Source organism: Falco rusticolus, chromosome 16 (assembly GCF_015220075.1).
Source record: "Falco rusticolus isolate bFalRus1 chromosome 16, bFalRus1.pri, whole genome shotgun sequence".
NCBI lineage: Eukaryota > Metazoa > Chordata > Aves > Falconiformes > Falconidae > Falco > Falco rusticolus.
In genome coordinates this window covers 1494813-1514196 of record NC_051202.1, presented here as the reverse complement: position 1 = coordinate 1514196, position 19384 = coordinate 1494813, and the positions used below count along the sequence as shown (strand labels likewise).

Below are 19384 nucleotides of genomic sequence, written 5' to 3'. Positions count from 1 at the left end.
GCACCTTGTGCTTGGGGTGAGGCAGGGTAGGAGGCAGCGGGCTCTGCAGGGGGGTGCTGCTCGCCCTGGGGAGGGTGTCCCTGGGCTGCCAGCGTGCGATGCCTCCCCTGCCGCTGCCTGGCCATTGCTCCTTGCTGCTTGGCAGAGCTGGGCCAAGGAGACCTTCGAGAGAAGGGCCTCCTGCCAGCTTTGCATTCATGGCACTCCCGGCTTGGCCCTCTTTCCAACACGCGGGCTTCGTGGTGCTGCTGCCAAAGCCACCGCTGTGCCTGCGTTTCTTGGGCTCCGGCGCGACGTGAGTGCTTAGGTGTCAGGAGCGGAGGTGAGGCTGCGGTGGCTGGCAGGAGTTGTCCCTTTAAACACCGGCTTCAAGGAGGGTAATCTGCCGGATTAGGCGCTGGGAAGAGGATTGGCATTAAAGGGAACGTCTCCTCCCTTCCCCCATGTCCTGCAGCGTCCCCTGTCATGTGTGTATGGAAACCCAGTTCACTTTCTCCTGGGCAAGCAGAGAGGGGGCTTCTGATCTGAGGGGCAAGGGGAGGAGGGCAGAGCGTGTGCCATGGGACTGGGCCTCCTCTTCCTCACCGTGCTGGTCGTGCTGGTCTTCTGCGAGGACCCAGAAGGTAACAGGCTGCTTGGGGGAAGAGGGGGGCTTACAGGGTGCCCCCGAGCTGCTGGCACCTGGCTGGACCAGTCTTCCCCAGCAGGGAGCAAGGCCTTCGTCACATCCCTGTGCCGAGGCTTGGTTCGGGGGAAGCAGGGGCTGGGGGCTGCTGGGGGCTGCACTCCTCGCCGCAGCCAGGGTTGGGGGTGCGCTGAGGCGAGCCTTTGCTGGGCTTGTACCACCTGCCTGCAGGTCGCTGAGGAGCTGATGGGAAGGGTGGTCCTCAGCCCCCCGCCCAGCCCTGCTCTGCCTTGCTCCCTGTGGCACCAGGAGACCTGGATACTTACTGGTCTGGCACGGCGCCCATCTGCTTGGGGGGCTGCAAGGGGAAGCACAAGGAGCTGAAGAGGAGCCAGTGTGGGAATGGCAGCTGCTGCTGGCTGGGCTACAAGTCCTTCTGCAGAGGTACAGCCAGAGCGGGGAGACTGGGGGGTGGGAGGGGTGGAGGGGGCTGCAGGGCTTGGTGCAGCCAGCCTGGGGAGGGCAGGTTTTGTGCCACACACACATGCGTGGAGTCTCTCCAGCATCCCGGTCCTTGGAACGCAACCTGGGGCACCCACAGATCCTGCCCAGCCCCCTGGTCCTCACCCAGGACCCACAACCTCGTGTGGGTGCGTCCCCTCGGGCTGCCGCTCTGCCGAGCAGGCTGCACAGGGTGCTGCTGCCCCCGCACTGCCCACGGGAACCTCCCTGTCCCCAGTGAACTGCGGGCGACCCGAAGCGGACTTCAACTCGGTGGTGTACGGCAACGACTGGTGGGTCGGCTCAGTGGTGCGGTACCGCTGCCGGCCCGGGTTCCTGCTGCTGGGGGACCCAGCCAGCGCCTGCCAGTCCGACGGCCGCTGGACCCCCAAGCCCACCTGCCTCCGTGAGTACTGCTGGGGGCCCTGCTGAGCCCGAGGGGGGACCTGCCCGCATGGGGAGGGGCGGCAGGGCGGCTCCGATCCCTCTTTGCCCCTAGCCCTAGCCCGTTGTGGGAGGGCTGGTGGGCACCCTGTGGCATGCTCTTGCAGGGATCTGCCTGCGAGGTCGGATTGAGATCAACGAGCGGGACATTACCGGGACGTGCTCTTCATCTTGCAGCACCCAGGCCCACCTGGGAGCCTTCCTCAACCGTGGCTGCATCAAGATCTCGGCCTGTGTCACCAAGCACTCGGGCTGGGCACGCTGGTTCCTGCGCTGCAACATCTGCGAGTGCGACTGCCACGTCCCATGCGGTGAGTCCCAGTAGCGGCTGCCCACCTCCGGTAAGAGCTCGTCTCGCTGTTTTGCAGGGAAGGGTTGGGGCTGAGAACTGGGAGCTGCCAAACAGCTCAAAATCTTGGCTCTTGCCTCTCCTTACAGCTTCCTCCGGGTAGAGCTGGGCCATCCGGGGCAGTGGCCACTGGCCCCACGCCGAGGGAGGCTTCCACCGTGGATGTCTGCTTCCCTTCGCCACGTGTCTCCATCGCTGCCCTCCTTCCATAAGCTCTGTCTGTCCCAAGGCTGCCGTCTCGGAGGAGATGAGATGTTTGGACAAACTCCCTTGCAGGGCTGCCTTCCTGCCCGGCCCCGTGCCGTGGCTCCCCAGCAGCGGGGGATGATGCTCTGGGAGCAGCAGGCGCTGGGGAGCTGCGTGGGTTTCCTGCAGCTGGGCTTGGGGGTGTTGGTGTTTCAGCCTCCGTTTGTCCGGCTGCTTCCTAGAGGAGGCTTGTGTCCCCTTTTGGGGGGAGGCGGGTAGCGTGCGTGCCAGTGCCTGTTGCAGACATGTCTGTCCCATCTGTGCTGCAGGGTATGATTTCTCCCTGCCAGGTATTTCCCGCGCGGGCCAGGCTCTGGGCTGAGAGGTGGATCTGCCCTCTGTGCCTGCTGCAGGCACCGGGCACAGCTGGAGTGTGGGGTCTGCCCGCTGTCCCGACACCATGGGCAGGGGTCTCAGGGCAGAGCAGCCTGGCCAGGGCTGCATCACCCCTTGCTGAGGAATCAAGTGTTACAGTGGGACAAACCGCCCTACAGCCTCACCAGAGGCCAGAGCAGCCAGCGTGGGGGGGAAGGTCTCTCCCATGGCCTGGTCCACACGCTGGCTGCAAGGGATGCTCCTGCCAGGGATCTGCAGTCATTGAGCCCCTTTCCCCAGGGACTTCTGGGGGACACAAAGAGGCATGGCAGCTGATGCTCTGCAGCCAAGATGGGTAAGGAGGTGCAATGGGGGTGTCCTGAGCACAGCAGGGCCCTTTTTGGTCCTGTAGCTGGAGAAAAAGACCTGGAGTGTGGCCTCCCAGTGACTCCTTCCAGGCACTGAAGAAGGGAGCTGAGGCTGTGGCCCCTCACTGCCTACCGGGGGGGTTGTTAGCCTGTGCGTGGCTGCTATTAACGTGGCCCTTAGCAGGAGCAGCTACCTCGGGCACATCTGTAACCCTGTGCTGCGCCACCTCTCTTCTCAGGGGTGGGTTTCTGACCAGGCTTCCCTCCCTAAACTCTTTGTTGTCCCCACTAGCCCTTCACTTCTCACTGTGGCAATGCTCAGTGGGTTGCATTGGTGCTGATGCTGGTACCCAGCCTTGTGCCCCCTGGGGACCGCCCTGGCTCCCTCTGAAGCAGCACTGGAAAAGCCAGAATTTTTATTCTCCCAGGGAAGGAGAGGAAGGTGGTCTGGAGCAAGTGTGATGGGGCTGCCAGTGGAGCTGAAGGACCAGCAGCACCACCGTGGGTAATTAAAATGTTTACAGGAAATCATCCAGGCTTTCCTGTCATGCAAAGAAATTTTGCTGCTTGCTCTGTCCCTGGAGCCCTGGACATACATGACGGAGCCAGGACAGGCTCCCTCTGCCCCTGCTACCATGTCAGCCACCATGGGCCACATGGCTATGGTCAAGGCCACTGTAGGAAGGCCCTAGCTGGGAACCAGATGGATGCTGAATGTGCCCATGGCACTGGCCACCAAGCCCTTCTGGGCACTGGCCTCCCATCCCTGCTGCCTTCCACCTTGGAACACTAGCCCAGCAGGATGCTGTAGCAGCACCTGCCAGCTGCTGTATGGCCACCAGCTGAATCTCGGGGGCTCTTGACTCAGCCTCAAGCCGCTGAGGAGGAGCTGTAGCACCCAGGGGGGCTACCCGGGCCCTGCTGGTGCCCACCTGTAGGGCAGCACAGCTGTGCTGTGCAGAGTGGGCCTGGGCTGAGGGCGAGTGCCCTGGGGGTGGGAGGCAGGATGCTGAGTGCAGAGCAGACTGGATGGGTCCAGCGTGCCTTTTGTTCCATGAGGAAATGATTTAAGACCTCTGCGTGGAGCGTGGCTCCACGGCCACCTCCTCGTGCCCTCCGCTCGCCCAGCCTCTGGGCTGCCCTGCCCCACAGTCTCTCTTCTGGCTGGATTCGGCTCTGCCAAGGCGCCAGATCTCTGCCCCAAGCTCTGTCCCAGCCCAAGGCTGGCTGTGGGAGGGGAAAGCTTTCCTTGGCTCAACAGATGGGTTTTTAATTAATACTCTTGTTAGTGCCACTCATTTCCATATGTCTTTCGCGTTTAAGTGCCGTGGTGGGTGAGAGGTGTGAGTAACATCGAGGCTGGAGCCAGGCATGGTGCTGCGGGGGGTGGAAGTGTGTGGGGGGGGGCGAGTCCCACATGATGAGCTGCAGAGGTGACCGTGTGCTGGGGTAAAGCCGGGGGTGGGGTGGGGGGGTGGGGGGCACCCTCCTATCAAGGCCCTTTGCAGCTGGCTGTAACCCCCCAGCCCTGGCTCCCATTGTCTGCTGTGGGGGTCCCAGGCAGTGCTCTGCTGCAGCCCCCGCTTGTGCTCCCATGGGGGTGACCTGTCCCAGGTCAGCGCAGGGCTGAGGGGGGGACAGGAGCGGATTTAGGGGGTGCTGGGCTTGGCGGGGGTTGGGCTGACAGTGGCAGCGGGGTGGTGGGCTCTGTCCTGTACGCGAGCGGGTGGTGTGGAGGTGTTCGAGGACAGGGTGGCAGGGACAGGGCTGCGAGCCCCAGGCTGGTGCGCTCGGCTTGCTCGGGGCCTTCTTGGCTTGCAGGGAGGGGAAATAGGGCCTGTCCCTTTAAGAGGATTTTTTTCTCTGCCTGGCAGCGCTGGGCAGCCCATCCTGCCGCCCCGACAGGCAGCGGCAGCGGCAGCGGCAGCAGCAGCAGCAGCAGCAGGAGGGACAAAGCTGGCGGAGAGGGGCACGGTCGAGCAGCCGGGCCCGGGGGGCTGCTAGCCACCGCTGGGGGTCGGACCCCCCGCCCAGCGCAGCCCTGCGGAGGATGGGGAGCGGAGCCCGGCTGGGGACCCGCGGGGGCAGCGCCCCGCCCGGCTCCCGGCGCTGAGCGCCCCCCGCCCGGCCGGGGGTCCGCGCCGCGCCCCAGCCCCCGCCGCGGGCATCGCCCCTTTGTCTGCGCAGGAGGGAGAGGCGGGGGGCGCTGCGGCGGAGGCACGGCCGCGCTGCTGGGGAGAGGAGCCGCAGTCCGCCAGGTGAGCCTGGGGACCCCTGCCCTGGGGACCCCCGCCCCGGGGACCCCCTGCCCCCCGGAGCCGGGATGAAGGCAGAGCATCCTTCGGCCGAGCCGCACCCCCCCCCCCCCCCCCAACCGCCGGCCCCGGGGCTGGGCTGAGCCGGGCGAGCGGCTTGCGGGATTTAGCGCTCCTTGTAACGCCCAGACAAGGAGTCAAGGTGAGCCCGAGGGCGCCTTGTGCCTGGGGTGTCCCCCCCGCTCCCCGAGCCCCCCATCCCCGAGCTGCCCATCCCCGCTGTGCCCAGACCCTGCGGCTGCGGGCGGTGGGGGGGCTGAGGGCTGGGACCCCGCAGTTCTCCTTCCCCGGGCTGGCTTTCATCCAGCCCTGAAAGGGCTCTGTCCGCAGCGGCGGGAGAGGGCTGGGATCTGGGAGGATCCGGGAGGATCCCGCTTCCCTATCCAAGGGCTCCTGTGTGTGCATTGCAGCTGCAGCCAGGAGCCGCCTGTAGCCTGCGCTCAGCAAAATGTAGGTTAGCGAAGCATTAGGACCCCAGCCTTGGAGGCGAGGTGGGTGCTGGGCCCAGCCTCCTCGGGCTCCCTGTGCTGCGGGGACCCCCAGCTCCCTCCCTGGTGCTGCAGTGGGACCTGGGGTTAGGGTGCTCCCCACCCTGCCTGGCTTAGCATCACCCAGCACCGCAGAGCCCTCAGGCCAAGTGGGGACGAGCCTGGCTGTGCTGCAGGCGGCTGTGGGGAGGGTTGCAGGCAGGAGACACCGCCGAGACGGAGTGTTTGGGCAGGTGCGCGTGTGAGCATCATGCGATGGTCCCAGTTAAGTACTGGCCTGATCTCTGAGGCTGTGCTGGTAAGAGCTGGGAAGGTGGGATGAGCCAAGGGAGGCAGGGAAGGGTTGGCACTAGCAGGGCCCCCTCCCTGTTCTGTTCGGTCTGTCCCAGTGAGCCCATGGGGACCCTGGGCACCCGCCGAGGGTCTACCAGAGCCAGGACTGCCCTGTCCTAAGAGCCTGGGTAAGGCACAGCGTGCTTTGTCCGAGAAACTGCCTGGAACAAGCTGCTTGCTTGGGCCCCTGCACCCGTGTCCCCTGGCCAGGCCAGGCAGCGGTGGTTCCTTGTGAGCCCTTAGGGACGTCCAGGCACAGCTGGGTGTCCCTGTCTGAGGGCAGAACATCAGCTCTCCCACCTCCCGTCCTGTGCCCACCAGGGTGGACAGGAATGGAGCAGGGAGCCGAGCAGCAGCAGGGCCAGGGCAGCTGAGCAGCCTGCCAGCCCCGGTGCCAGAGCTGGACCCAGCTGCAGGAGGTACATGAATTATTGACTGTGGAGCTGATCAGCTGCCTCTTGTCATGAGCCCCTTGCTGCAGGCTCTGCTGCCCTGGCCAGGTCCATCCTTCATCCAGCTGTAGGTGCCAGACATCACGGGGTGGACATGAGCAACAAGAGCTGGAGCTGGTGGGAAAGGGTGTGGGAGGACTGGCTGTGGGCTGGTCCCTGCAGTCCCTGGGAGAAGGGCCCGCTGTGAGCTGATCCCTGTGCGTTTCCCACAGAGCGGCAGGATGGCGGAGAAGGGTATGGATCCCGCATGTGTCTCCATTGCCCTGGAGGACACGGTGTGCCACGCCAGCCCCCCAGATGCCCCGCTCCTCACCACCCACTTGAAGAAGGTAGAGAACCACATCACAGAGGCCCAGAGGTTTTCCCACCTCCCGAAGCGCTCGGCTGTCAACATTGAGTTCATTGACCTGTCCTACTCTGTGCGTGAAGGCTCCTGGTGGAGGAAGAGAGGTAGGAGCTGCTGGCTGGAGAAGGGCAGGGGAGGGGACCTGCAGGGCTAGCGCATCCCTCTCCCGTTCCGTGTGCCTTGATCTCACCCAAGCCCCCAGCATCTGCCTCTCTGCTGGATTTATTGCTTCTCTGCCAGTTCCTGCTCCAGCCTCTGCAAGCACAGAGTGCCTCAGCTCTCTGCTGCTGGGAGCTCGCCTCGGTGCGTGGCAGCAGGGCTTCCCGCAGGAGCCACAGCGGGAGCTGCTGGAGCTGCTGGCCCCTGCGGCGGCGGGGGCTGCCTGGGGGGGCCAGGCTGCCCGGCCCCGTGCTCCGTCCGATGCGCCCGGTGCTGTTTGCAGCCACGCCATGGCCGGTGCTGGGGCCGATGAGTGGAGGGCAGGAGGAAAGCGGATCGCGTCCTGGGGAACGGGGGTGCATGGGGCAGATGGGGCAGCCTGGTTGAGGGGCAGCCGGGATGGATGAGTCTCCCCAGCACTGTCGTTTGGGGTATGATGGCTTGGCGTGACGTGCCGACACAGGAGACCCCAAGGGGTGCCCCGGCCCCGAGCCTGGCAAGGCCGACACGTGTGGTTCGGGGGGGATTTCCCCTCCAGCAGCCCCCCGCAGCTGGGGCCACCGGCCGCTTTCCTGCATGCGGCTCTGGCCAGGAGCTCAGGGAGGGGAGAGGGGAGGCAGATGGTGGCTGGTGGGTGGTAGTCTGCTTTAATTAGCTCTCTCGGTTAATGGGATGCCAATCAGGCAGCCCCATGAGAGGGAGGGGGGGCTGATCTGCAAGAAGCTGAAGGCAGGCAGGGATGAGCGGGGGCCTGGGGTGAGCAGCCCAAGGGCGCAGGGCTGCTCAGCGAGGTGCCCTGCCGGCCAGGAGCACCGGCTGGGGCCTCAGACCCTCTCCCCAAGCAGGCTAGGGAAACTGAGGCACTGAAAGACAGTGGGACCAGCCCCGACGCCCCCCAGGATGAGGTCTGCCTGTTTGTCTGGGATGCTGAGGAAGCATCCCAGGATAAGGAGCTGCGGCACAACCATGGGTTCCTCGGGGCAGAGTGTGCTGTAGCACCCAGGAGTCCTGGGGACCAGCTGCTTGCCAGCGGGCTAGTGCCCTGCAGGGGTGGAGGGGGAAAGGCACGGGCAGCTAGACAGGATAGGAGCATGCCGAAGGGTGCTGGGACCCTGGGGTGGTAGCAGGAGGGTCTGTCCTGTCCCCCAGGCCAGGCACAGGTGGAGGAGCTGGCGGGGAGCTCCCGGTGCCTTTGGCCACAGCCCGCAGGATCCGTCCGGCTGCTGAGGCAGGAGGTTACTGGCAGTCAATGAACGCAAGTAACCGCTGCGCAAGCTGCAGTGGCGCCGACGTGAGCAGCATGCGCGGTGCTGGAGCTGCGTGCGTGGTGCTGGGATGCGCCGGGGGGCTGCTGGGCATGCTGGCTCTGCTGTCGTCATGCACAGCCCCCTGCCCTCCCCTCCTGACCCTCCGTCCTGCTTTCAGCCGGGATAGAGTTAATGTCCTTCTCATTAGCTGGTGCAGCGCTGGTTTGGATTTGCTGTGAGAGCAAGGTTGATAGCACGCGGATATTTTTGGTTGCTGCTGGGTAATGTTTATCCTAAGTCAAGGACTTGTCAGTTCCTCAGCCCCTGCCAGGAGAGGGCTGGAGGGGTACAAGAAATTGGGAGGGGACACAGCCAGGACGGGTGACCTAAACTAGCCAAAGGGCTAGTCCATACCATAGAATGCCAAGCTGAGTACAGAGGTTGGGGGGAGCTGGCCGTGCCCAGCCCCTCGGTGCTCGGGGACCAGCTGGGCAGCGGGTGGTGAGCGATTCCATTGTTCGTCGCTTGTTTTCTTTTCTCCCTTCCCTTTCGATTTTGTTCCTCTCTCCTTCTCCCTCCTTTTCATTATAATCATTATTACTATGATCGGTTTATTTTATTTCCATTATTAAATTGTTCTTATCTCAACCCTCGGGTTTTAGGTTCCTTTCCGATTCTCCTCCCCATCCCTCTTGGCTGGGGGGAGCGGCTGTGTGGCACTTCGTTACCAGCCAGGGTTAAACCACGAGACCCTCCCTGCCCCTCTGCCTGCGGGCGCTCCTGGATGGAGGGTGCCTGACTCCAAGGGGTGCAGAGGAGGAACCGGGAGCCTGGGGTGCCGGACCCCTGTCCTGAGGATGGACAAGCCAGAGGGATGCCCACCTAGCGTGGTACTAGGGCCGTGAGCTGGTCTGGCCCTGAGGCTTGCCCCAGCCTGTGGGCAGGAGACGGGTGTGTTGCCCGAGCCCAACACCAGTGCCACCACAGTGTGGCAGGGGCTGGGGGGGGCATATTTCCAGCAGGAAGATGCTCAGGTTTGGTCCGTGGCTCACCGTGGTCCTAGCACCCTTATACTCTCGCTTTCCTGCTCGGGCTGTGCTTTGGGGGCAGCTCCTGAGAGCCTGAGGCTGTGCCTGTTCCCTACTCCCGACACATCATGTTCCTTCTGCCAGAAAATGCTAATCAGCTGCATTTAAAGCAGAGATAATTCCAGGTCTGATTAGCAGTGGCTGCTGCCGGGTGTCACAGCATGAATGCCAATGAAGGCAACCGCTGGGGACGCAGCGGGCTCGGGGACGCTGCCTGCCCCATGCTACCCAGCTTCTTGCTGCCCCTCTCCGCCGGCCATGGGGACCAGGATGTGACAACACGCCCAGGACCAATGTCACAGCTGGGTGATCTTCCTTAGCAGCCACGTGCCCTGACCCAGGGATTTCCCTGGTCTTTGCTGTGATCCAGGGCATGTGCTTCTTCGGTGCTGGAAGTTGGTGGGGTCAGCCAAGGACCAGGGTCACAGGGATCATGCTGGAAATGACAGCTGCTGTGGCTGTAGCCTCGGGCACGCTGGCACAGACAGTCTCCAGGCACACGTAGCCCCTGGCATGACGCACGGGGGTCCTGAGGTCCCCCAGGTGCTGGGATGGCATCGCAGTCCCTGGAAAGCAAACGCACGCTGCTCTCTCCCTCCAGGGTACAAGACTCTCCTCAAATGCCTGTCAGGGAAGTTCTGCCAGCGGGAGCTCATTGGGATCATGGGGCCCTCGGGTGCTGGGAAGTCCACGCTCATGAACATCCTGGCTGGCTACAGGTGAGGCTGGGGGGGAGCCGGCGGGGCCGGGGGGGCAGGGCTGGGGGGGCTCTGCTACGTTCCCCCACGCCTCTTTCCCGCAGGGAGACTGGCATGAAGGGCCAGATCCTGGTGAACGGCCGGCCGCGGGACCTGCGGACCTTCCGCAAGATGTCCTGCTACATCATGCAAGATGACATGCTCCTGCCACACCTCACCGTGCTGGAAGCTATGATGGTGAGCGACGCAGGAGCCGGGCAGCCTGGTGCTGGGGCACCCCGCGGGCTGTGTCCTCCATCAGGCTTTTCCAAGGGCTCCGGCACACGGGAACAAAATCCTGCTGATCTTGCTCCCTGCATCCTGAGCCCTTGGCTGGGCAGGGACAGGGCCATGGTGCAGGCGATTGTGTTTCCTACATTTGACAACCGTGTCTCTGCCCACCCTCTCCTGGCAGGTCTCTGCTAACCTGAAGCTGAGTGAGAAGCAGGAGGTGAAGAAGGAGCTGGTAAGTGCAGAGGAAGATGGGGCCAGGCCCCCTCATCTCTCCCCAAGATGGGGAGAGTAGGGATGGGAGGGCCCTGAGGGGACCAGGGGATGCTGAGAGGCTGCCAGCAGAGGAGGTCTGAAGGGAGGTGGCAGGTATGGGGTGAGGGTCCACGGGAGCTCATGGTGAATGAGGCTGTCTCGCAGGTGAACGAGATCCTGACGGCACTGGGGCTGCTGGAGTGCTCCTACACCCGCACCATCTCGCTGTCGGGGGGCCAGCGCAAGCGCCTGGCCATCGCCCTGGAGCTGGTTAACAACCCTCCCGTCATGTTCTTCGATGAGCCCACGAGGTGAGGCCGCAGCCGGGGCTCCCCAGCACCTTCCCCTGCTGGGGGACACCAGTGTGGCTGGCACCCTCTGAGCACCGCAGGGATGCAAGACCTGAGGGGGGATGTGGCTGTGCCCACCAGGTCTCCCAGAGGGCAGGGTGGGGGCTGCGCAGGGGTGCCTTTCTCCACCCATCTGAGAGGAGGGTGCCCACAAGGGGAGGCAAGCGGGGGCATCTTTAGGATGTGCTCCCCTCAACTCTCCCTTTCTCTCTCTGCTGTCTCTTTCTCTTCTGCCCCATCCTGCGTGGCCACAGCGGTCTGGACAGTGCCTCCTGCTTCCAGGTGGTTTCCCTGATGCGGTCCCTGGCTCAGGGTGGGCGCACCATCATCTGCACCATCCACCAGCCCAGCGCCAAGCTCTTTGAGATGTTTGACAAGGTTTGGGCTGGGCTGGGACACGGGATGCCTCGGGTGGGTGGGCAGGGTCCCTCTGGCCCCAAGACCCAGGGAGAGAGGCCGTGGGAGGGACAGGCTGCAGGCATTTGTCCTGGGGCTTGTATGGCGCACAGCCCTGGTGGCCGGGGTCTGGCAGGGGTGGCCCGTGTCACCCTAGGACGGGGAGGTGGGTGGGAGCCAGCAGCAGTGCTCCTGGCTGCTCTGCACCCGCTGTATCCTGGCTTTTTCTTGCAGCTGTACATCCTGAGCCAGGGCCAGTGCATCTTCAAAGGCATCGTAACCAACCTCATCCCCTACCTGAAGGGTCTTGGCCTCCACTGCCCCACATACCACAACCCCGCTGACTTCAGTGAGTGCCTCTGCCCCAGCTGGGGCCGCGGTGGGAAGCAGAGGGTGGAAAGGTCCAAACCCAGTGCCCAAGCCCTGGGGGCTGCCTGGCATTCCCCTGGGATGCCCAGGGAGCAGGGCTACCATGTGGTGCAGCATTGCGGGGTGGGGGCTGTGCTGGGCTCCCACCCCCCGGCCCCAACGGGGTCACAGGCTTAGGCAGGTGGAGCAAAGTGATGGTGAGGCCTGGCTCAGCACCTCTCAGGGGTCCTGTTCTTCTCCACAGTTATTGAGGTGGCCTCAGGAGAGTATGGGGACCTCAACCCCGTCCTGTTCCGTGCCGTTCAGAATGGCATGTGCACCATGGCCGAGAAGAAGAGCAGCCCCGACAAGGCAGATCCATCGTGCCCAGCACACTGTGTGACGGTGAGTGGGGACAAGAAGAGCCTCCTGCGGTGACGAGCAGCGGCAGGTAACGGGATGCTCACCCAGGGGCACCTCGGTCCTCCCCGCCACGATGCACAGGTGTGCTGTGATGCCCAGAGCCCCTTGGACACGGTGGGGAGCATGAAGGTGTTCAGCCAGCCTCTGCTTGTCTTGAGCAACAGCCCTGTGCTGGCAGTGCCTGTTCTCACCCAGGGGGCTCCCGGGGGGCTCCCTGGGAGCGTTTGGGTGCTGTCCTAGCAAGGACCCGGCGTTGGGAGCTTGACCCGTGTCCCTGACTTGCAGGACGTGGACCACATCGAGAGCCACACGTTTGCTACCAGCACTTCAACCCAGTTCTGCATCCTCTTCAAGAGAACCTTTATCTGCATCCTAAGGGACACGGTGAGGGCAGGGGAGGCTGGGCCAGGGCTGGAGGGATGGAGCCTGGCATGTCGGTCACTGGGGGCAGGCAGAGACCGGACTTGAATGTGGGCTGGCGTGGGGCTCACCCTTGAGGAGCAGGCAGGTTGTCCTCTCCTCCCCTGGGACGCTCATGGGGTGCTGCCCTGCCTTGCTGAGCCCGGTACCCTCCGTGCCTGCAGGTGCTGACCCACCTGCGATTCATGTCCCACATCTGCATCGGAGTGTTGATCGGGCTGCTCTACCTGCACATTGGCAACGACGCGGGCAAAGTCTTCAACAACACTGGCTTTCTCTTCTTCTCCATGCTCTTCCTGATGTTTGCCGCGCTGATGCCCACCATCCTCACCTGTAAGAGGCTCCTTCCCCCCAACACCCCTTCACTACTCCTGACCCCTGGGGCAGAGGGGGAGCTCCGGCTGAGTGGGAGCGTGTCTGCGGGGAGGTGTGTGGTGGAGACAAATGAATTAGACAAAAGAGGGGAAATAGGAGAGGAAAAAAAATCCAAACAAAGAGGGGAAAGGCTTCTGTTTGGGTGTATTGCAGTTTTGCACTTTAATGTTTGGCTGTGATGAACTTGCTGGCTCAAAGCAGAATGCTGGGATTTTTTTTGTGCTGGGAAAATGTCGGTGAGGCTGCATTTTCAGCTGCTTCGCCCCTTTTCACTTCCTTAAAAAGTTTGCCTAAAACCCCCCAGCCAGGCTGACTTTTCCATGCAGAAAGTTCCCACGTGGGCCACTGACGCGTTTCCCTGGGGGGGATTTGAGGACCCGCTCGAGGCGCAGGCAGGAGGCTGCTCGGTGCCAGCGCAGCACCATGCCTGCCTGCACCAGGGCAGGTGGCAGCGGGGGCCGGACAGCCCGGGGCACTGCCGGCTGCTGACTCCTTGCTCCCCTGCAGTCCCCCAGGAGATGTCTGTGTTCCTGCGAGAGCACCTGAACTACTGGTACAGCCTGAAAGCCTATTACCTGGCAAAGACCATGGCAGATGTGCCCTTCCAGGTGAGCTTTTGGCTAGGCTGAGGAGTGGCCCTGATGCTGGCCCTTCCTTGGCACAGCCAATTGCCTGACTACCCCCCTACCCTGGGCTGGCTTTTCAGGGGTCCCTGCTGCCCTCCAGCCCCCAGGGAGGGTCTGCGGGGTGAGGGTGGCCGTGGCTCCAGCAGGGTGGTCTCTTTGCTTGCCCTTCTCCAGGTGATCTGCCCCATCGCGTACTGCAGCATCGTGTACTGGATGACGGGCCAGCCACCCGAAGCCACGCGCTTCCTCCTCTTCTCTGCCCTGGCCACCGCCACGGCCCTGGTGGCCCAGTCCCTTGGGCTTCTAATTGGAGCTGCTTCCACTTCCCTGCAGGTCAGCTGGGGCCCCGGCTTTGCCTGCTCTGTGGAGGTGGGAGGAGAGCTGCAGGGGGTCTCATGATGAGGAGGGGTGGAGGGAAGTGTTGCCCGTAGGTGGGCAATGTGTGCCTATGGATGGGGATGAGACACCCAGTGGCCTCTGCTCCCCAGGTGGCCACCTTCGTGGGACCCGTCACTGCCATCCCTGTCCTGCTCTTCTCGGGCTTCTTCGTCAGCTTCAAGACCATCCCCACCTACCTGCAGTGGAGCTCCTATGTCTCCTACGTCAGGTAGGACCCTGTGCTCTGGCCAGAAGCTCCCTGCCCCGGGTCCCCGTGGGCTGGGGAGAGCATGGGGCTGCCGGGGTACATGGCGACGCTGGTGGTGTGCTCTGCCGTAGGTACGGCTTCGAGGGCGTCATTCTCACCATCTATGCCATGGAGCGCGAGGACCTGGAGTGCCTCGAGGACTTCTGCCCTTTCCAAAAACCCATCAAGATCCTGCAGGAGCTGGACGTGGAGGAGGCCAAGCTCTACCTGGACTTCCTTATCCTGGGCATCTTCTTCATCATCCTGCGGCTCCTGGCTTACCTGGTCCTCAGGTACAAAGTCAAATCAGAGAGATAAAGGGGCTGCGGGGCCCCAGTGCCGTTCCTGGGCCTGGCCTGCTGTGAGATGTTCTGCAGATGGACACGGTGCTCCTAGCAGGTCACGGACCGTGGCGGAGGCGTCGGTAGGTGCCAGCCAGGCCTGGCTCAGTCGAGAAGGGTTTTGAGACATCTCGGAACTGTTTTAACCTTTCCACACACTCTTCATTGCAAAAGTTTTGTACAGCCCTGGCATGTGCCACCCTCTCCCTCAGGACTGCCGAACTCCATGGAGCTTGGGTCCTCTCTTGTCACCCCTGCCCAGCACTGCCCTTCGCCGCCGAACATGTTGGGACACCGGGAATGGTCCTGTGGAGGGGGCTGTCTGCTGAGCAAGGCGGGGGGGAGCCGGCTGCTCCGGGCAGGAGGGGAGCAGCGCCCTGGGAATGCCTGAGCCTGGGGCTGGAGCCAGGAGGAGGCACCTGCAGGGCATGGATCTGTGGGGCAGGGCATGGATCTGCGGGGCATGGATCTGTGGGGCAGGGCATGGATCTGTAGGGCATGGATCTGTGGGGCAGGGCATGGATCTGTAGGGCATGGATCTGTGGGGCAGGGCATGGATCTGTAGGGCATGGATCTGCGGGGCAGGGCATGGATCTGCGGGGCAGGGCATGGATCTGCGGGGCAGGGCATGGATCCGTAGTGCAGCACATAGCCCCGTTGCTCGCCCTGCCCAGCAGCATGTGTGTCAGTGCTAAGAAGAGCCCAAAGATGCAATAGGCCAAGTTGCCCAAGGCTTTAGTGTTCCCTGTCGCCATAGCCACAGAAATTGCCACATCCCCTTTTTCTTTCTGCAGAAATCCTCCCCCTTTTTTTCTTCTTTTCTTTTTTTTTTTTTATAAACCCCACTGCTTCCCAGTCTGCATGGAGGGGAAAGGGAGCCAGCAGGCCAGGAAGGACTTGGGGCTCCATCTCAGACTTCTGCTTGGATGCCATCATCAGAGATGGGATCTTCAAACCTGGGGATGTGGCAGGGTCTGTGGGAATGGGACAGTATTCGCAGCCCTTAGGGAGCCTCACGTTTAGTCCTGTTGTCTCTGGGGTCAGAGCCAAGAGGATAAAATAACCAACATGGAGACAAGTGACTGGTCCCTTCAAGTGCTGCATGGAGCAGGGAGGGTTTAGGTTCTCACAGCCTGCCAGGGCCAGGCAGCTGAGAAGCCGGGCTGGGCTCAGCCGTGCCATCGCTGGAGCCTCTACTGCAGGAGAAGAGCTGGCCCGGAGCCCTTCCCTTGCACCGTCTGCTCCTCAGCCCTCTCCCCCCAGCACAAACGTGGCTGTCTCAGCAGAACAGGGTGGACGAGCCTCACTCGGCATCGGCTGCGCAAGGAGGGGACGGCAGCCCCAGGGACACCCAGCCTCGTCACAGTGCAGACCTCCCCGGTGCACTGTGCAGAACGGGGTCCCAGCAGTGCCAGAACTGGAAAGCAGGTATGATCTTGGAGCAGTCTGTTTGCATTGGGTGACCCTGACACTGGGAATTACTTTGCACTCTGTGACTGGTATCAGGGAAAGGTCCCTTTTGGCAAGTGTCTCTGGTAGCTCCTCCAAAGTCACCTGCCCCTCCACACCCCTTGCGGAGGGAAAGCATTTCGGCACCTCGCTGGCTCTCCAAAGGAACAGAGCTGAGACCAGAGCTGCTGGGGCATCCGCACATGCTGCTGTGCTGGGAACGCAGCACGCTGCTTAGCTACACAGCACAGGCCTGTCTGTGGGTGTGCTGGCACTGGTGTCACGGGGTTGCACTGGTCACCCACGCACATGAGAACCTGCTGCTTTTTTAGTGAGCACGAACACGGGGAAGGCAGCTCTGCCCCATTCTGGCACGCTGGGCTCTGGTTCAAGTGCAGTCTGTGAGATGCTGCTGCTGGCACGCTCTAAGCAGCAGGGCATTGCAGGGCAAATGCCAGATTTCAGCAAAATCCTTGAGACTGTTCTTTGCTCTTACTGGCTCGTGTTGGGATGGCTCCACGCAGCAGGGTCTGGCTGGCACGCAGGTGGACAGCAGGCGTGTGGCAGCACTGATGCTGGGCGCTCAGCAAGGTCGGGTTTCCCCTGCCTGGACAGCATCGCTGGGAGGAGTTTGTAGCCATGGGGCCCTCCTGCACAGGGGGTCTGGAAGGAGGACGTGCCCCGATGCCCTTTCTGTGCTGAGCAGTTGGGATTTTCCCCAGGGGCTCTTGTCTGACTTAGCACTGTCCCTCACAAAATTCCCCTCTGCTCCTGGATCGTGCTTCGCTGCCAGCCCTGTGCCATGCACTGCCATGGAGCTGTGCCAGCCCGGCGGGCTGCAGCCTCCTGGGCATGACGCTGCCAACCGCAGCTGCAGCGGCACGGTCGAGGAGGGGAACGGTCCCCATTCTGCTCTGTCACGAGGCGGATGGGAGGGCAGGGAGCCAAGGGGATGGTGGAGCTGCAGGCTGTCCCCCTTCTCCATCTCACTGTCCGTGGAGCTGATGGGACCAGTTTGCCATTTCTGCCCCACTCTGGGGCTGGTGAAGCATTGCCCGGCACCAAGTGCGCACTGCTGGGCTGAGGGTTTTCCCCTGGATAGACACCAGGATGGCAGGAGGTGCCTGTGGTGCAGCCCCACCAGCTCCTGCCTGCACCCTGGCAGCGGGGGTTCTTGTGGTGGGTCCTGATTCCTGCACGGCGGAGGCACTGCTGTCCCCAGCGCTGTGCCCTGCTGCCACCTGCACCCAGCACGGTGCCTCCTGCGACACCCCTGTGCCATCGCACCCAGCACCACCACCACTCTCAGAAGGACCAGGACGAGATGGACTAGTGATGGCCCATGTGTGGAGCAGAGGGGGCTACCAGCAGGCACTTGGTGACTGCCACTGCCCACGTCCCTTACGTGCAGGGATGCTGCAATGGAAACCTTTGCTGGCCAGCCTCTGCTGCTTGCAGAGAAACCCCACGGGACAGGCTGGCCAAGCTTGGTGTGGCCAGGGAGAGACTGCTGGGACAGGTAGCTCCACAGGTGGCTGCTTGGACCAGCCTGTCCGTGATGATGCAGCTGGCAGCACCCCCAGGATCTCCAGGACAGTTCAGCACAGCCTGGGCCTCCTGCGCCAGTGAGAGCGTGGGTTACAGAGTCCCAGCTGACCAGGTATGCAGCCACTGTGGGGCAGAGGGCCAGGAGGACTTGTCCACGGAGGATGGCTGTGTCCCTGAGCTGGGCAAGGGTGCTGGGGAGCAGGGGTTATGGGGCAGGTGCCCCTCGTCTGCAGGGCCAGGGCCGCAGGGGTGCTGCGGGTGCCCTGGCAAAGGGCACGGGCAAGTGAACGTGTTGGTATGAGGGAGCCATGAAGAGCGAGGGATCTGGGCACCCCGTGGCACAGGGAGCCTGGGTCTGGCAGACCCTGCCCCAAGCAAAGGCACCTTTGGGGGTGCCTGAAGAGTGAACTGAGCTAAGGTGCCAGAACGGGGCCACCCGCTGCTCCTTCCACCACAGCGAGGACAGTCCCAGTGATGGTGGAAGGCACAGAGGAATCCAAAGGGACCGAGCGCGTTTGCACTGAGCCCTGCAGGCTGGCGTGGCTGGGCCGAGCACTCGAGATTTACTGCCCCTCCGCTGCCCAGGTGGCCCCCTGCCCCACCGAAGTGGGGGGGGGGGGGGTGTTGTCTCTGCCCTGGCATGGCAGAGGACCGGGGTGCAGCTGCCCTGCTCTGGGGGGCCCTTAGCAGAGCTAGGCTCAGCTGCCCTAGCCCACTGGCTAGCAGGCATCTCTTCAGGGCAAGATAAGCACCGAGCCGGGCTGCGGTGGGACCACTTGGCAATGACACTGGTTTTGTGGTGTGGGGCCAGGGGTGCCCAGGCTGGGCAAGGAGCACCCGTGTGCTGGGCTGGCGTGCAGCAGCGAGGATGCACTTTATCAGAGCAGGGGAGCAGGGCCACGGGTGCTTCTGGCTGCAGGAATCCCACCAGGGAATGCGTCTGGATAATCACGAGGAGTGTGCTGGAGGAGAGCAGGCTTCTTCCCCCACACCTCCTCTCCCCTCTGCCTTCCCTTGCGATGCACTTTGAATGGATGAGGCTGTGGTTGGTGCCGCGGCTCCAGCTCCCTGGGAGCACCGGTTGAACCTCAGCCCACCTAAACCTGCTTCAGCCCCTTGGCCCCCGCAGCCCACAGGCAGGGTTGTAGCAGGTACTGCCTCTCCCTCACGTGTGCTGTCAACGCGGGCAAGGCAAGCAGCGGTATGGCCTCTCACCTGCACACATGTCCAGGCCACCTTTGTCACATGCACAAGAAGAGCGACTGCATCATCACCCAGCTGGTGCTAGGGTCTGCTGGAGGGGAGGCTGGGCTAGGACAGGGAGGGGATGGGGCTTCTCCCAGGGTTTCACCTCTCTCTTAAATCAGGCAATAAAACAGTGTTTCCTTCTCACTGTGTGTGGACACCATTTGTCCTGTCCCGATGCCACGGGCAGCCTGGGGCTGCCTGGGATCTCTGGGTGCATCCCTGCCGCGCTGGAGCCTGTGGGTTTTGTTTTTTTTTAGCCTTTGCTGCACCCACAGGTGCAGAGGAGGCTGTACAGCGGGGTGCCCGTGGGGTGAGATACAGGGCTGGGGTGCAGCATGCAGGGGTGCGGCTGTTGAAACCCGTGCTTCCACGTGACCACAGGTGAGCTGCTTTTTTCCTGGGACTGTTGGCCAAAACAAGATGCAGATAACAGCTCAAAAGCCACGGCAGTCTGCTCGCACAGCTGTAGCTCTGTGGTGGTAGCCGCACGTGGATGGCATTTGCCCGGGTCCTTCTGCCTTGCTGGGAGGCTGCCAAGTGGGGCCAGGGCACCGCTGCCCACTGCTGCAGCCTGGCAGGACCCAGGCAGGGCAGGGGTGAGCCCCTGGGCTTGGGGGTGGGGGGCACGGGGCTGCTGGCAGGGCCCTGCTGGCTCTCTGGGCTGTGCCACACATGCAGGTAAGTGCCCCGTAGGGACAGGGTGCCCAGGTCCCAGCTTGCTGCTGGTGCTCACTAG

The 19384-nt window shown here is 63.1% G+C and overlaps 2 protein-coding genes across 3 annotated transcripts; both read left to right on the top strand.

The window, feature by feature from the left end:
• Positions 1 to 375: 375 nt before the first annotated feature.
• LOC119158187 (CUB and sushi domain-containing protein 3-like) lies at positions 376 to 3379 on the top strand. 2 transcript variants are annotated; one of them, XM_037409807.1, is made up of 5 exons: positions 376 to 623; positions 935 to 1069; positions 1365 to 1532; positions 1678 to 1881; positions 2009 to 3379. In XM_037409807.1, exons 1-5 carry the CDS (start codon positions 560 to 562, stop codon positions 2020 to 2022), a joined length of 585 nt encoding a protein of 194 aa, XP_037265704.1. In that variant the 5' UTR covers positions 376 to 559; the 3' UTR covers positions 2023 to 3379. The 2 variants fall into 2 exon arrangements, with proteins under 2 accessions (XP_037265704.1, XP_037265703.1); XM_037409806.1 differs by having other exon boundaries at positions 379 to 623; positions 1678 to 1911.
• ABCG4 (ATP binding cassette subfamily G member 4) lies at positions 3248 to 19195 on the top strand. Its single transcript, XM_037409804.1, has 16 exons — positions 3248 to 3353; positions 4723 to 5106; positions 6649 to 6886; positions 9878 to 9995; positions 10079 to 10211; positions 10429 to 10479; positions 10665 to 10810; positions 11104 to 11227; positions 11480 to 11594; positions 11859 to 11998; positions 12302 to 12400; positions 12601 to 12769; positions 13319 to 13419; positions 13612 to 13770; positions 13926 to 14044; positions 14155 to 19195. The coding sequence occupies exons 3-16, from the start codon at positions 6658 to 6660 to the stop codon at positions 14378 to 14380; spliced, it is 1929 nt and encodes a 642-aa protein (XP_037265701.1). The 5' UTR covers positions 3248 to 3353; positions 4723 to 5106; positions 6649 to 6657; the 3' UTR covers positions 14381 to 19195.
• The last annotated feature ends 189 nt before the right edge of the window (positions 19196 to 19384 follow it).

Bases quoted from the DNA above. Each gene is read 5' to 3' on its own strand.
- LOC119158187 (XM_037409807.1), top strand. From the start codon at position 560: ATGGGACTGGGCCTCCTCTTCCTCACCGTGCTGGTCGTGCTGGTCTTC. The intron at 1,070-1,364 runs GTACAGCCAGAG...CCCTGTCCCCAG, and splicing joins CTACAAGTCCTTCTGCAGAG to TGAACTGCGGGCGACCCGAA. The intron at 1,533-1,677 runs GTGAGTACTGCT...ATGCTCTTGCAG, and splicing joins CCCCAAGCCCACCTGCCTCC to GGATCTGCCTGCGAGGTCGG.
- ABCG4 (XM_037409804.1), top strand. From the start codon at position 6,658: ATGGCGGAGAAGGGTATGGATCCCGCATGTGTCTCCATTGCCCTGGAG. The intron at 9,996-10,078 runs GTGAGGCTGGGG...TCTTTCCCGCAG, and splicing joins AACATCCTGGCTGGCTACAG to GGAGACTGGCATGAAGGGCC. The intron at 11,595-11,858 runs GTGAGTGCCTCT...TCTTCTCCACAG, and splicing joins CCACAACCCCGCTGACTTCA to TTATTGAGGTGGCCTCAGGA.